This window comes from Balaenoptera acutorostrata, chromosome 19 (genome assembly GCF_949987535.1).
Source record: "Balaenoptera acutorostrata chromosome 19, mBalAcu1.1, whole genome shotgun sequence".
In the NCBI taxonomy this organism is placed as follows: domain Eukaryota; kingdom Metazoa; phylum Chordata; class Mammalia; order Artiodactyla; family Balaenopteridae; genus Balaenoptera; species Balaenoptera acutorostrata.
Window position 1 is genome coordinate 45,330,874 of NC_080082.1, and position 13,816 is coordinate 45,344,689.

The 13,816-nt window shown below is 32.7% G+C and overlaps 1 protein-coding gene across 1 annotated transcript in view; it reads left to right on the forward strand.

The window, feature by feature from the left end:
* Positions 1 to 13,350, forward strand: part of URI1 (URI1 prefoldin like chaperone) — a 68,264-nt gene extending 54,914 nt beyond the window's left edge. The window contains exons 7-11 of the mRNA XM_007165217.2: positions 1,258 to 1,432; positions 2,752 to 3,088; positions 4,856 to 4,998; positions 5,785 to 6,034; positions 11,562 to 13,350. Coding sequence (XP_007165279.2) covers positions 1,258 to 1,432; positions 2,752 to 3,088; positions 4,856 to 4,998; positions 5,785 to 6,034; positions 11,562 to 11,744 — 1,088 coding nt within the window. The 3' untranslated portion in view covers positions 11,745 to 13,350. The remainder of the gene's footprint in view (positions 1 to 1,257; positions 1,433 to 2,751; positions 3,089 to 4,855; positions 4,999 to 5,784; positions 6,035 to 11,561) is intronic.
* The last annotated feature ends 466 nt before the right edge of the window (positions 13,351 to 13,816 follow it).

Sequence of the window (13,816 nt, forward strand, 5' to 3'; positions counted from 1 at the left end):
ATTGGTTGTGTGTTTGGGTTTACTTCTATAAAGCAGTGGTTTTCTGCTGTAAATTGTTATAGTAGCGAAAATTTTTAGAGTATTACAGAAATGGTTTATAATTTGCTACTATAGAAAACTTTTAACATTTATTTTGATTATTAAAGTTCATATTTTAGTAATTAACTCTGAAGAGAACTTGTTAGTTGAAATAGAGGTGATTTTAGAAGCTATATTCTAGCCATACTATATACTGGCGTGGCATGACAAGTTATAGCATGTGGCTTTGTAAGGTGAAATAAAGGAGACAGATATTAAAGTTAAAGAGCTGAAAGACAAGTTATGATTTTTGTTTGTGGTGACCATTGAAAGATTTATGTATTTTATAAGTCTGAAACATAAAACTTGTCAATACTGTTTTATCAATAATAGTTATAGAGAATAGGCTATGAAACGTAATTTTGATATTTTCAGATTTAGAAAACAATTCTGTAAATTTGACTATATGATGGAGGTCATCTGTTAGTACCATATCTTGTAACAGCATTGTAGACTTCCTCCCGTTGCCATCTTTAAAGCTTTAATTTGCTTTATAAAAAAAATTATTTTTTTCAAGTGAAAAGCTGATAGGTTTGAGTTCAGATTTTATCCATCTCCTGCCTCACATGAGGATTATAAATAAGATAAAGCCATTTAAAAAGTAGAAATATTCATATATAAAATTATAGTAGAATTTTTCAAGGATTAGGCTCCATAGATTTCTCCTAGGGTATTCCTGTCTGGCAGTGCCTTAGAGTTGAAAGTATCCTGTGACAAGGCTTTTGTGTGTTACTTTAGTAACTAAATTCTCTTGAGTAAGGATAGAAGATGGGTATTACTTGTGTTGAATTTTGCATTATAGCTAGAGTGCATTGTGACCATTTCTGCTTATGCATTTTTGAAGCTCTCAAGCAGCTATTCACAGTCTTTAATATGCTTGTGAATCCTCTGGGGCTCTTGTTAAAATACAGATTCTGATTCAGCAGGTCTGGGGAGGCCCTGAGAGTCTATACTTCTGAAATGTTCTCCAGGGATGCCAGTACTGCTGGTCCTTGGACTACACTCCGAAGTAGCAAGATTCTAAGAGACATACATCCTTGGAGGTCTACTGTTTGGCTTAAAAATCATGACCCCCTCTTTCTCAACATCCTCCTCACCCCAAGAGAAAATCTTATTAAGTCTAGGTTTGCACCTTTTAAAAATTGGCTTTTAACAGCCATTTTTTTTTTTTTTGAATAGCAAAACACCGAATTGCTCATAAACCTCACTCCAAACCAAAAACTTCAGATATTTTTGAAGTAGAATTCTCAAATGATCTAAAATCCAAGGACCTGCTTGCTGATAAGGAACTGTGGGATCGACTTGAAGAACTAGAGAGACAAGAAGAATTGCTGGGTGAAATTGATATTGATAGGTACCTAATGACAAAGTTCCTTACACACATTTCCTTATAAAATATGTGCTGATTGAAGAAAATACAGAAAAGCATGCTATACTAAAATATCAATAACCCTACCACCCTAAAATAAATATTAATTCTCCAGAATATTTTCTTTTAAGGCCATGTGTTCATGCACATGCCAGTGCATGTGTGTGTACAGAAATACACAAAATCAATATTCCTATTTTTTATTATAATGTTTCAGCCCTATATTGTATAATAAAATAAGATATACCAGATACTTCACTTTTAATAATTATGGATGCTTTATATATTATATTTTAAATGAGTTGTTTTTATACTGTAGTCAAGATAATGCTGTATGTTTGAATGACTTGTTAAAAAGAAATATGGGCATTCAGTTTAAGTTTGTTGCTGTAAAATGTTTATCCTTGCTTTCCTTTGCAGACTTTTCTGCTTATTGAGCAGGTAATTTGTAATCTGGTCAAGTAGTTATAGATATGAAAAACTTTACCAAATTGCCATTTGAAATACGTATTAGCACTCACTCAGAATTATCAGAGTGCTCAGTGAAAACTGTTACTATAGAAGTTCCTATATTATTTTGCTTAAATGATATGCAGAATTAGTTACTGTGAAAAATAAGACATGAAGCACAAAGGATATTTTTTTCACTACCATTTCACCTATACTTAGGTCTTTTTGATTAACTGATGCTGTTTAATTTTTGTAAATCAGTTTTTAATCTTATGATTTTCTTGGTCATGATTCTTTTTCTACTTTTGCGTGTTGTTATTTCAGTTCGTTGCATTTTGGGTTTTGTTATTTTTATAAGGTCCTCAGATCCTTTGTAGAATGAAGCATGAGAAGTGTATGTATATGTATAAATCATGTACATATGTAGAAATCTTATTTTTTAAAATTACAATAATACGTGCTTATAAAATATTTTGATTATAGAAATAGAAAATATGTTATAGTTCTGTGGTTGTAGTTTCTGGTCTTTAAATAGGGATAACATATTCTCTGTGATTTCTTACAAATTTATGATTGTATTTGTATGGTATTTTATTGTATATGGCCAATATCCTCCTTGCAAAGATAAAAAAAAAATCTACTGTATTCTACTTATGTTTGAATAACTATAACATATAGAATTAGCATAGAAACTATTTTTTATTAATTCATTTCAAAACATTTTATTAGCCTAGAAATCTAGTTTAAAAATACCTTATGCAAAACCTTAGTTTTTACCCTTTGAACTTAAGTGCAAATTAGAATATGTAAAATTCTAGTGTGTTTGTTTGATCTTGTTAATTTTCTTTTTCTAGCAAGCCTGATACTGTGATTGCAAATGGAGAAGATACGTCCTCTGAAGAGGAAAAGGAAGATCAGAACATAAATGTGAATATGATGAATCAAGTAACGGACTCTCTCACTCCCAGCAATTGTTATCAGAATGTTACAAATTCAGAACTGTTCAATGGTCAAGTGAATAGTCATTGGAACTGTTCAATGAATGGTTCAAATTCTTATCACAATAATGAAGATGAAGAAGATGATGATGATGATGATGGTGGTGATAATGAAAATGACCATGATACCTTAGGGGCTGAAGATAATTCTATACCAACAATATATTTTTCTCATACTGTCGAACCTAAGAGGGTTTGTATACTTTTAACTTTACTAATTTTTCATATAATTTGAATATTAGAGATCATCTATGATATTCTTTAGAAGAACAATATTAACAGGGATTAATATTGTTGATAGTGCCAAACAAGAAAACCAGTTTTTGCCTCTTGCTCTGACCAATTTATCTAAAAAGAAAAAGGAAAAAAAAAGTCTAGTTAGCTGGTATTGGTCCATTCTCTGAAGCCACAATAGAATTTGAAATTTGGGGGTCTGGAAGGAGATGAGTTTGAGTGACAGCTACTGTAACTCCACCTGTCCTTCATTCAGAAAGCTTTCTTAAGAATTCTAGAGTTAATTTGGGCATTTTGGTGTATTTAAGACGAAAGTGACTTGCATTAGTTAAATTTTTAATTATATCCGGTTGTTTCTATTTGGGTATAAAATGAATAGGAGCATCATGAGCAAAAAGGAAAGATTTAGAAGGAAGTAAAAATTAGTTCTATTTCTCACAAATTAAATATAAACATCTCTGGGTGGTAATCATGGTTTTAGAATTTTGATATTTTAGAGCTGGGGGTTACTACAGAGAGATCTTCTAATACAGGTTTTTAAATTTTCTTAGTATCAAAAGACTTTTTGTTCCCTCCATACTTGTTGTAGAATACCCAGTTTTAAAATCCCAGATCAAAGCAGGTTGGATCTCACTGAAGGAAGGACCTTAAACTCATTCCCTTGCTCTCTTGGCCTCATAATACTGCTTTAAGGAGCCACCGGGAATTTCATCTTTCTAATTTGTCTTTCTCAAGGAAACTTAGGGCCTAGAAGACCATAGAGCTAGTTAGTAATTAAACAGGGACTCCTTTTTCTCAGTTTGGTGCTTTTTTTTTTTTTTTTTTACCACAACAAGGTACCCTTGCAGGATTTGCCTGTATCAGAGGTAAGGGTCTGTGGTAGCAGCCTTAAATGCCTGAGATTATTATTTAATGAAACGTGTTTAAGACATATTTGCTATTTCTTAGGTCAGGTTTTCCCTGCTCTAATGTGAAGTGAAATACTTATATGGTGTTTTAAAATATATATTCTAATACTTCAGACTAAAAGGAGCATCTTGGAATTCTTTGGAAAAAATTGACCTATTAGCCAGGAAAAAAGTTTGTTTTGTGATTCGCTTTTCAGGCTTTAAATTAGTTTTCATTTAGATAAAACAGGAAGAATAAATAATATTTGCAGGAATGTTATGGGGAATAGCAGTCATTAATGTGGAAAGATGGTGTAAATGCCGAGTAGGGATAGAAGAATAATGTATTAATCCTGAACAGGGTTGATTTTTATTTTTTGGTCCTTAAATTTTTAAAAATTAGAAGTATTTTAAAAATTCTAAATAGTTAAGCATTATCTAATATTGTTTTTATGACTTAAATTTTATATTCTTACTGAATATTTATTTTGGTTAATTGTGCTCTTTGTTTTGAAATGAATGATTTAAGCCAAAAACTTAAAGTAATGGGTAATGTGAAAGCTTATAATAATCTAGCATTTAGTTTGTATGTATTTTGCTTTCTGTATAATAATAAAGTCACTGATGACTAGAATTGGTCACTTAAGGTATAATTTAATACTATAGAAGTATGATAAGATAAGGACTTGTTAGCCTTAGCTGATAATGCACATCATTTCAGTGTCAAAAAATGTAAACTGCCTCTATTACTATTATTTCTTTAATTGTAGAGTTTATTGGTTTTAGTTTTGGCCTTGATTTCTCAAAAGGATCATAATTTTTTGCTGTGAAATTTTTAGGTACGAATAAATACTGGAAAAAATACCACTTTAAAATTCAGTGAAAAGAAAGAAGAAGCCAAACGTAAGCGAAAGAACAGCTCTGGCAGTGGTCATTCTCCCCAAGATCTGCCTATGATCAGGACTCCTGCTGACATTTACAGGTGAGTGGTATTCACAGATAGCAGAGCAGTCTGCTTTTCCCTTCTCATTTCTTGCAACTGAGTATATACAGGAAAAGGCTGCTTGTAACACAGAAGGCTCTCACTGAAAAGTGAGGTATTCTGATAGAGTTAGCTTAGTGTTTTAAAGGCTCTCACAGGAGCTGCTGAGCCCCACCCCAGCTTCTCAGTTCAAAGCAATTGGAATGTTGCTTGGTTTTTTGCTTTTGCCCCTCTTTGCCAGTGCTTTTAAAACATTCCCAATCTAGTCAAAAAATGTTGTATGTTAACTTTAGAATGAAAGTTTGTGTTTCTGGTGTGCTGGGGCAGCACTTTCCTATCACAGCTATGACAGTGCTTGGCATGTGCTTTACCTTTCCACAGAGTCGAAGTTAAGTATGCTCTTCCAATTTTTGTTGTATTGTTTGTTGAGAAAGCTATCATTTGAAAATACCTACTGTTTTCATGACGCTTATTTGTAAAACAGTGAAAATTGCTAAATGACTTCTGAGTAGGTCTAAAATATATGTAGAATTTTGGCAAATCATGCTGTTGTCACCCAGAACATGTGTATAGATAAACGGCTGTATTTTATTAGGCCAAACAATAATAAAAGTAATGTAAATACATCATTCGAGGCTACAGAACTATTGTGATGGTGAAAATTTTGGATATAAGTTTGAATAAAACATTTCGGATTAATTTCTAGAAAAGATTTTTAAAAATCCTTGTAAATTTATCCTCAGTTTTATGAGTTAACTAAAGAGTGTATTTTTTTTGATATTATAGAGTCTTTGTTGATATCGTGAATGGAGAATATGTCCCTCGTAAGTCCATCCTGAAGTCTCGCAGTAGAGAGAACAGTGTTTGCAGTGATACCAGTGAAAGCAGTGCTGCTGACTTCGATGATAGACGGGGAGTCTTGAGGAGCATTAGCTGTGAAGAGGCCACTTGTAGTGATGCTAATGAGAGCATTTTGGACGAGGAACAACAAGAAAATCATCAAAAGAAACTTTTGCCTTTATCAGTAACACCTGAGGTATGTGTGTATCTTTAACTCTTTATTTTATATAGTATCTTTGACCAATCTTTGTGAGTTAAAAAGGTGGTGGTAGCTCCATCTCAAAGGGGTATGCAATTCATTTTCCCCATTTTGGAGTTGAAAAGAATTTTTAAAAATTGTAGCTGCTGAATCTTCCAGGTATGGTCTGGAAATCATTAATCTTACTGTTCTTGAATTATTTTATATAATTATTTATTGAAGTTAATCGACAGAGTAATAGCATTGTTTATCTTGTAGCTTCTTTAGTTCATGCATATATTTAGTCTCAAAAGTCATAGATCCTAATTAATTAATTCTAGGCTTGTGCTTTTTTTTTTTTTCCCCCCCCCACACACACACACCGTATTTTATTTTTTCAAGAGATAAATAGACTGACACCAAGCATTGTACATGGATGACCACAACAAAAGCAACAATGATTGCAATTACCAAACATGAAACACACTCATACTATGTCACAATATTGACATTCAGTCCTGTAATCCTCCACTGTAACAGCTCCTTTACTTTGCAGTGAAAATTGATTTGTATATTCTTTGCCTCTGAGTCCTTGTGGGATTTTTTTTTTTTTTTTAATTCAGACAGAAAGTCACAAAAATTATACTCATCCTCATCAGTTCACTCAGTCCCATGTAATTAATTTTTTTTTATCTTGATCTTTTGTTAGCACTTTTATGAGTTCATCAGTTTTTCATTAGAGTTCTGAAAATGCTTATTCATTCAGTTCAGCAGTACAGTCAGTTACCAGAAAGCTGTACTTGTCAGAGTCTTTTCCATGAATTTCTTGAAGATGAAACCCTTTTATAGGAACATATTTGCAAAATCATCAGAGTACACCCAGAACTGTCTGTAAATGACAAAAGACTTAAAAATGACCACGGTTAAAGATTTGATGAAAGTTCATAATAATGCAGTTGACAAGAAAATTAGTTATTTCTGAGATATACATTTTAAAGTAATAACTAGGATTATTACTTATAACATTATACCAGAACATATAAGATTTTTAGAAATTTCATGTAATGTCTGAAACATTTATATTAACATATTTCCATACATATTTCCATACAAATACAAATATAAGATTTTTAGAAATTTCATGTAATGTCTGAAACATTTATATTAACATATTTCCATACAAATAACCCAAAGAAAGTTTAGTATTAGTTGTTTTGTTTGTTTTTTTATACTGCAGGTTCTTATTAGGCATCAGTTTTATACACATCAGTGTATACATGTCAATCCCAATCGCCCAATTCAGCACACCACCATCCCCACCTCACCGCAGTTTTCCCCCCTTGGTGTCCATATGTCCATTCTCTACATCTGTGTCTCAACTTCTGCCCTGCAAACTGGCTCATCTGTACCATTTTTCTAGGTTCCACATACATGCATTAATATACGATATTTGTTTTTCTCTTTCTGACTTACTTCACTCTGTATGACAGTCTCTAGATCCATCCACGTCTCAACAAATGACTCAATTTCGTTCCTTTTTATGGCTGAGTAATATTCCATTGTATATATGTACCACAACTTCTTTATCCATTCGTCTGTTGATGGGCATTTAGGTTGCTTCCATGACCTGGCTATTGTAAATAGTGCTGCAGTGAACATTCGGGTGCATGTGTCTTTTTGAATTACGGTTTTCTCTGGGTATATGCCCAGTAGTGGGATTGCTGGGTCATATGGTAATTCTATTTTTAGTTTTTTAAGGAACCTCCATATTGCTCTCCGTAGTGGCTGTATCAATTTACATTCCCACCAACAGTGCAAGAGGTTTCCCTTTTCTCCACACCCTCTCCAGCATTTGTTGTTTGTAGATTTTCTGATGATGCCCATTCTAACAGGAGTGAGGTGATACCTCATTGTAGTTTTGATTTGCATTTCTCTAATAATTAGTGATGTTGAGCATCTTTTCATGTGCTTCGTGGCCGTCTGTATGTCTTCTTTGGAGAAATGTCTATTTAGGTCTTCTGCCCATTTTTGGATTGGGGTGTTTGTTTCTTTGATATTGAGCTGAATGAGCTGTTTATATATTTTGGAGATTAATCCTTTGTCCGTTGATTCATTTGCAAATATTTTCTCCCATTCTGAGGGTTGTCTTTTTGTCTTGTTTATGGTTTCCTTTGCTGTGCAAAAGCTTTGAAGTTTCATTAGGTCCCACTTGTTTATTTTTGTTTTTATTTCCATTACTCTAGGAGGTGGATCAAAAAAGATCTTGCTGTGATTTATGTCAAAGAGTGTTCTTCCTATGTTTTCCTCTAAGAGTTTTATAGTGTCCAGTCTTATATTTAGGTCTCTAATCCATTTTGAGTTTATTTCTGTGTATGGTGTTAGGGAGTATTCTAATTTCATTCTTTTACATGTAGCTGTCCAGTTTTCCCAGCACCACTTATTGAAGAGACTGTCTTTTCTCCATTGTATATCTTTGCCTCCTTTGTCATAGATTAGTTGACCATAGGTGCGTGGGTTAATCTCTGGGCTTTCTATCTTGTTCCATTGATCTATGTTTCTGTTTTTGTGCCAGTACCATATTGTCTTGATCTCTGTAGCTTTGTAGTATAGTCTGAAGTCAGGGAGTCTGATTCCTCCAGCTCCATTTTTTTACCTCAAGACTGCTTTGGCTATTCGGGGTCTTTTGTGTCTCCATACAAATTTTAAGATGATTTGTTCTAGCTCCGTAAAAAATGCCATTGGTAATTTGATAGGGATTGCATTGAATCTGTAGATTGCTTTGGGTAGTATACTCATTTTCACAGTGTTGATTCTTCCAATCCAAGAACATGGTATATCTCTCCATCTGTTGGTATCATCTTTAATTTCTTTCATCAGTGTCTTATAGTTTTCTGCATATAGGTCTTTTGTCTCCCGAGGTAGGTTTATTCCTAGGTATTTTATTCTTTTTGTTGCAAGGGTAAATGGGAGTGTTTCCATAATTTCTCTTTCAGATTTTTCATCATTAGTGTATAGGAATGCAAGAGATTTCTGTGCATTAATTTTGTATCCTGCAACTTTACCAAATTCATTAATTAGCTCTAGCAGTTTTCTGGTGGCAGTTAGGCTTGTGCTTTTTTGATAATTAATAATTTATAAAAAATTAATAGTCACTAGCAAACACAATATAGGTATTTTAATAAAGTAGTTCAAAATGAAAGTATTACCACTCTTGAAGTTCTATTTCTGTGAAATAGGAATTTTAAAGTATCTTAATTAGCGTATGTATTTCATTTTTGGCTAGAATTTTTTTTTTTTGGCTGCACCACACAGCATGTGGAATCTTAGTTACCCGACCAGGGTTCGAACCCATGCCCCATGCATTGGAAGCATGGAGTCTTAACCACTGGACTGCCAGGGAAGTCCCATGTCTAGAAAATTATTTAGCAGCTTATTTTAAATAAATTCCACTAGATCAGACTTAGAGTCATTTTATGCTAGTTCAAGTAGCAGATTGTACTTTTCTCTTTTAAATGCTTTGGTTGAGTTAAAGAAAAAATATATACATGACAGATAATTATCTATAGTCCTATGTTTTGGCTCGTGCCAGTGAAATTTTTAACTCTTTGGAATTGGGGAACCATTTTACAATTTAGTGAGAGCTGGAGATCCTCTCCTCAGAAAAATGAGTGCACACATATACTCTTACCAACCATGTTGCACATAGTTTTTTGCGTGGGGAAAGGAGGGGTATTGGGAGATACCAAAATAAGAATGTTATGGTTTCCATTATACCCAGACTTGATATTTTTTTACTCTTATGTTTTGTGGGTATTTCAGATTTTTAATTTAAGAAGGATTTAGGAAGACTGGGGAACTCATACCCATATCAAACTGATATACCCATTTGAGTATAAGTCAAATACATATAAAAATATATATCTTTATATATGAATAAACATATGTAAAACTTCTCTTGCTTTTGCTAAATAGTCCCTAAGTGGTACTAATTGTACTAAATGGTAACTGGGGATGGAGGGGTCATTGGTAATTAGGGGCAGTATGTATGATTAGAATATTCTCCTTCCCTTCTCCCAATATAATGATTTCAGTTGACCTGGAGAGTATCTTAACTTATTTAATAGTCTTCCCTACTGTTAGAAAAACAGGTGGTAGACTTTTGCTGTTTTTAAGTATCTGAAAATTAGGTTTTTGTAAGGACTTAATATATTGTGGTATAGCTAGAGCTCAAGTCTGGAACTTATTTTCATTTCATCCTATTTAATAGCTTTGCATTTTGTATTGAACTGTTACAGTTAGCACCTAGATGCTATAAATTTTTTAACATCAAAATAAATAGTTCATGGGATTATGGCAAGTACTTTGAAAGATATCTTTTTTGATATCTTTAAATGTTAAAATATTCTCTTTTTCAAAAGCATTTTTAGTATAATAAGAAGGCTCTGTGCTCATCGTGATAAAATAGAGTTTTTAGAAAAGTAGACTTTGAATTTCTTTTAAGAGCTGGACTCCACCCAAGGTCTCAGAGTACTGTGGGAGGGTCAGGGCATTTTTGGTTTTTGTTTCTTTGGTGGGGCAAGCTGGTGGAGGTTGGCTTTTTAAACTATTCAAGTGATACATTGTCATTTTGTACACTTGGTAGACAAAGTCAAGCTAAATATACATGAAAGTTTACATGTCAAATTTTAGTTTGTACGTAATGAGTCTTTAGAAGATGAAAGTGAGGGGGTTTCAAATACTCTAGAAATCTTGGGGAAAAAAATCATAACTTCTTGATTTTGATAGATCTGTACATAAAAAGACATATCTTTGGTTTTATTTCCATCATTTTGTATACGTTACATACATACATTACATACAGTTGACCAAAATTAAGTCCAGCAAACATCTGGTTGAGATTAAAGAATCATTTTTTGTGGTGCCTTGATTTCTCTCATTGAATTAATTGTATGAAAATTTGAGACTGATACTTATTTCCACTAGCACCAGCACTTTCAGTTTTCAGTTTCCACTGATCTCAAATAAAAATGAGGCAAGATGCAATAAAATACGCAAATAATTGCATGAATGAACACCACCTAAGAGATGTCACTGCTGCTGAAACTAAGCTCTTGGCTCACAGGCAGCATGGCCACCATAGGATAGCTCATTCATCAGCTGATGTTTGACACCCTAATAGAATTCTTAATTTTAATACATTATTTTTCACAGCATGGTCTGGATATAAATGGAATGTATGAAAGTTGAGGACCTTTTATTTACCCATTTTTAAAAAATCCCATGTGAACATGTTTTTACATTTTTGTTTTCTTGCATGTGTACTATTAAAAAATCTACTTATATTTGGTGGTGTAATTAAGATATATTTTAATGGCACTTGATTTCTATGAGCACTTTGTATTTTGATGTTATAGTTCTGTCTATCAAAAAAATCTTATGAATTTACTTTTAATGAAAAGAAATGTCTAATTGGCAAATACAGGATAAAGATTTTATGGGCACCTTATTTGCATTTTATTATCATAATCTGACTTTTGTCTTCCAGGCTTTTTCTGGAACTGTAATAGAAAAAGAATTTTTGTCACCTTCCTTAACACCACACCCAGCCATGGCTCATCCTGTGCTACCCACCATTCCAGAACGAAAAGAAGTTCTGTCAGAAGTATCAGAAGGAACTGCAAAGAGGGTTTCAAAGTTCAAAGCTGCCAGATTGCAGCAGAAAAACTAGGGCCTGCCTAGGAAATGGGACTTTACATCCTAAAACCTAGTTTTGCAGTTGTTTAGAATATATATAGCAAAATATGTTACATGTAATTTGAAATAAGGCATCCTGAGTTAATTTAACAGCAAGTTCTCTTACTGTTATCAATGGTGTTAAAAAGAAATCAAAGTAAATATTTAAATACTTTAATATTCAGCTTGTTTCGTTAATTCTCTGAATACTGTCAAAACTCTTGTTTAAGTTTGCCTTATGAAGTAGTGGCAGCATTTTGAATTATTTTTCAAAGAATACTGTTCATATGCATTGTTTTTGTGTTTTGAACTAAATACTGGCAGTTTTGTACCAGCTGTGATATTGTGCATACCATATGGACCATTTTAAAGAAACTTTTAAAATTTCAGATAGTTTCAACAATTATATTACTTGCTTAAGCATTTTAAAGGCACTTTAAAAAAATCTACTTCTTGTAGGTTTTGCAGCTAGGTGGCTATTGAAAAAAATCTCTCCCCCTTTGCCTGTCATTCTGTAATCTCTAAGACAGAAAGCTGCATGTACCCAAGGGAAAGTTTCTTTGATTGGAAGAATGGTATTTTGTAAATTTTTTTTTAAGTAAAAATTTTATGAAACTTGGTCTCTAAAATGTTGTGAACTTTATGATTCAGAATCAAATATAGAAATGTATTTGATTCATATATATGTTCCATGCACCACACAATGGATCCTTGAATTCTTACAATTCCATAGGCAGTTCTTCCCTAGTGTGTGCAGTTTTAACTGGCATTATATTTTGGGAGAGAAGGAAAGGTTGTCTAGATAATAAAAATAAATAAATAGATAAATAAATAAATAAAAATTTAAAATAAGAAATTGTACGTTTTAATCTCCCAAACGTTTTCGTTCTTTAAGGTTACTTTCCTAGTAGTAAATGATTGAAAAACATATTTACTTTTGGTAGAACTCCTTAAAATAAAGAGAAATTTATTCTAACGTTGAAAATTACACTGCAAGTGTTAATCATTAGCTTGATGCATGCTAAAATGTAGCTTTTAAAAAGCATTCTGCATTAGTACTAAAATAAGCCATCAAGGCCAGTCCACCCTCTGTTCATGGCTAAATATTTAAAGGTTATTTATAGCTTCTTTAATGAATTCTTGCTTAAACAAAGTGAAATTATGTCCTAGAAAAGTAGAAGCTATTTGTAACTAGAACAGCACAACTATAAAAGTTTTATGAATATGTATTTTAATAATAAGGGGGTGAGCCTGAATCCCCACAAGTTAATGGATAATTCAGATCAGAACAGAGGACTGATTTTAAAAGACTGCCTAAAAATGTAGAATATTTGTTCTTTAGTAAATTTTGATCAACTGTGCATGTATTTTTAGTTAAAAACTTTTTCTCTCAGCCAATCCCCCACAAAAAAGAAAACAACCAAGAGTACAATCACATACACACAAAGGAGCCCCCAACTCCAACTGCTTGTCAAGTGAGCCTTTCTGTGTTAGATTTTCCCCCAGAAACAAACTTCACTGTGGGATTATTCTGGTGTTCTTTGCAGACATAGATTTCAAGAGTACTGTCATTAAATAATTTCTCATGTTCTTCAACTTCATCTTGAGCCTGTTGTTGTTTATGTAGTTTATGTTTCTTCGTGCAAATAAGATGTTCCCTCATGGAACAAGATGGTAGTAGGAACAAAGAAGTATTCGATTTTCTGCTGAAGACCAAATGAAGTAGTGTTGCCCCACTTCATAGCTTCAGTCTTAAAGTTTCAAATTGTAACTTAACTTTATAGCTTTATTTTTCATATTAAATTCAATATTCAATATGATAAAATGAAGTTGGTCTTAAGTGTTCTCTTTTAAGTTGTAAAACAGAACAGGCTGAATTTTTTTTAACTTTTAATTTTGAACTAATTTTAGACCTACAGAAAAATTGCAAAAAATAGTAGAGTTCCCATATATCCCCTCATGCAGCTTCTCCTAAAATTACAACATCTTGTATGAACATAACACAATTATTAAAACCAGGAAATTCACTTTGGTGCAATGCTATTAACTGTAGATCATATTTGAATT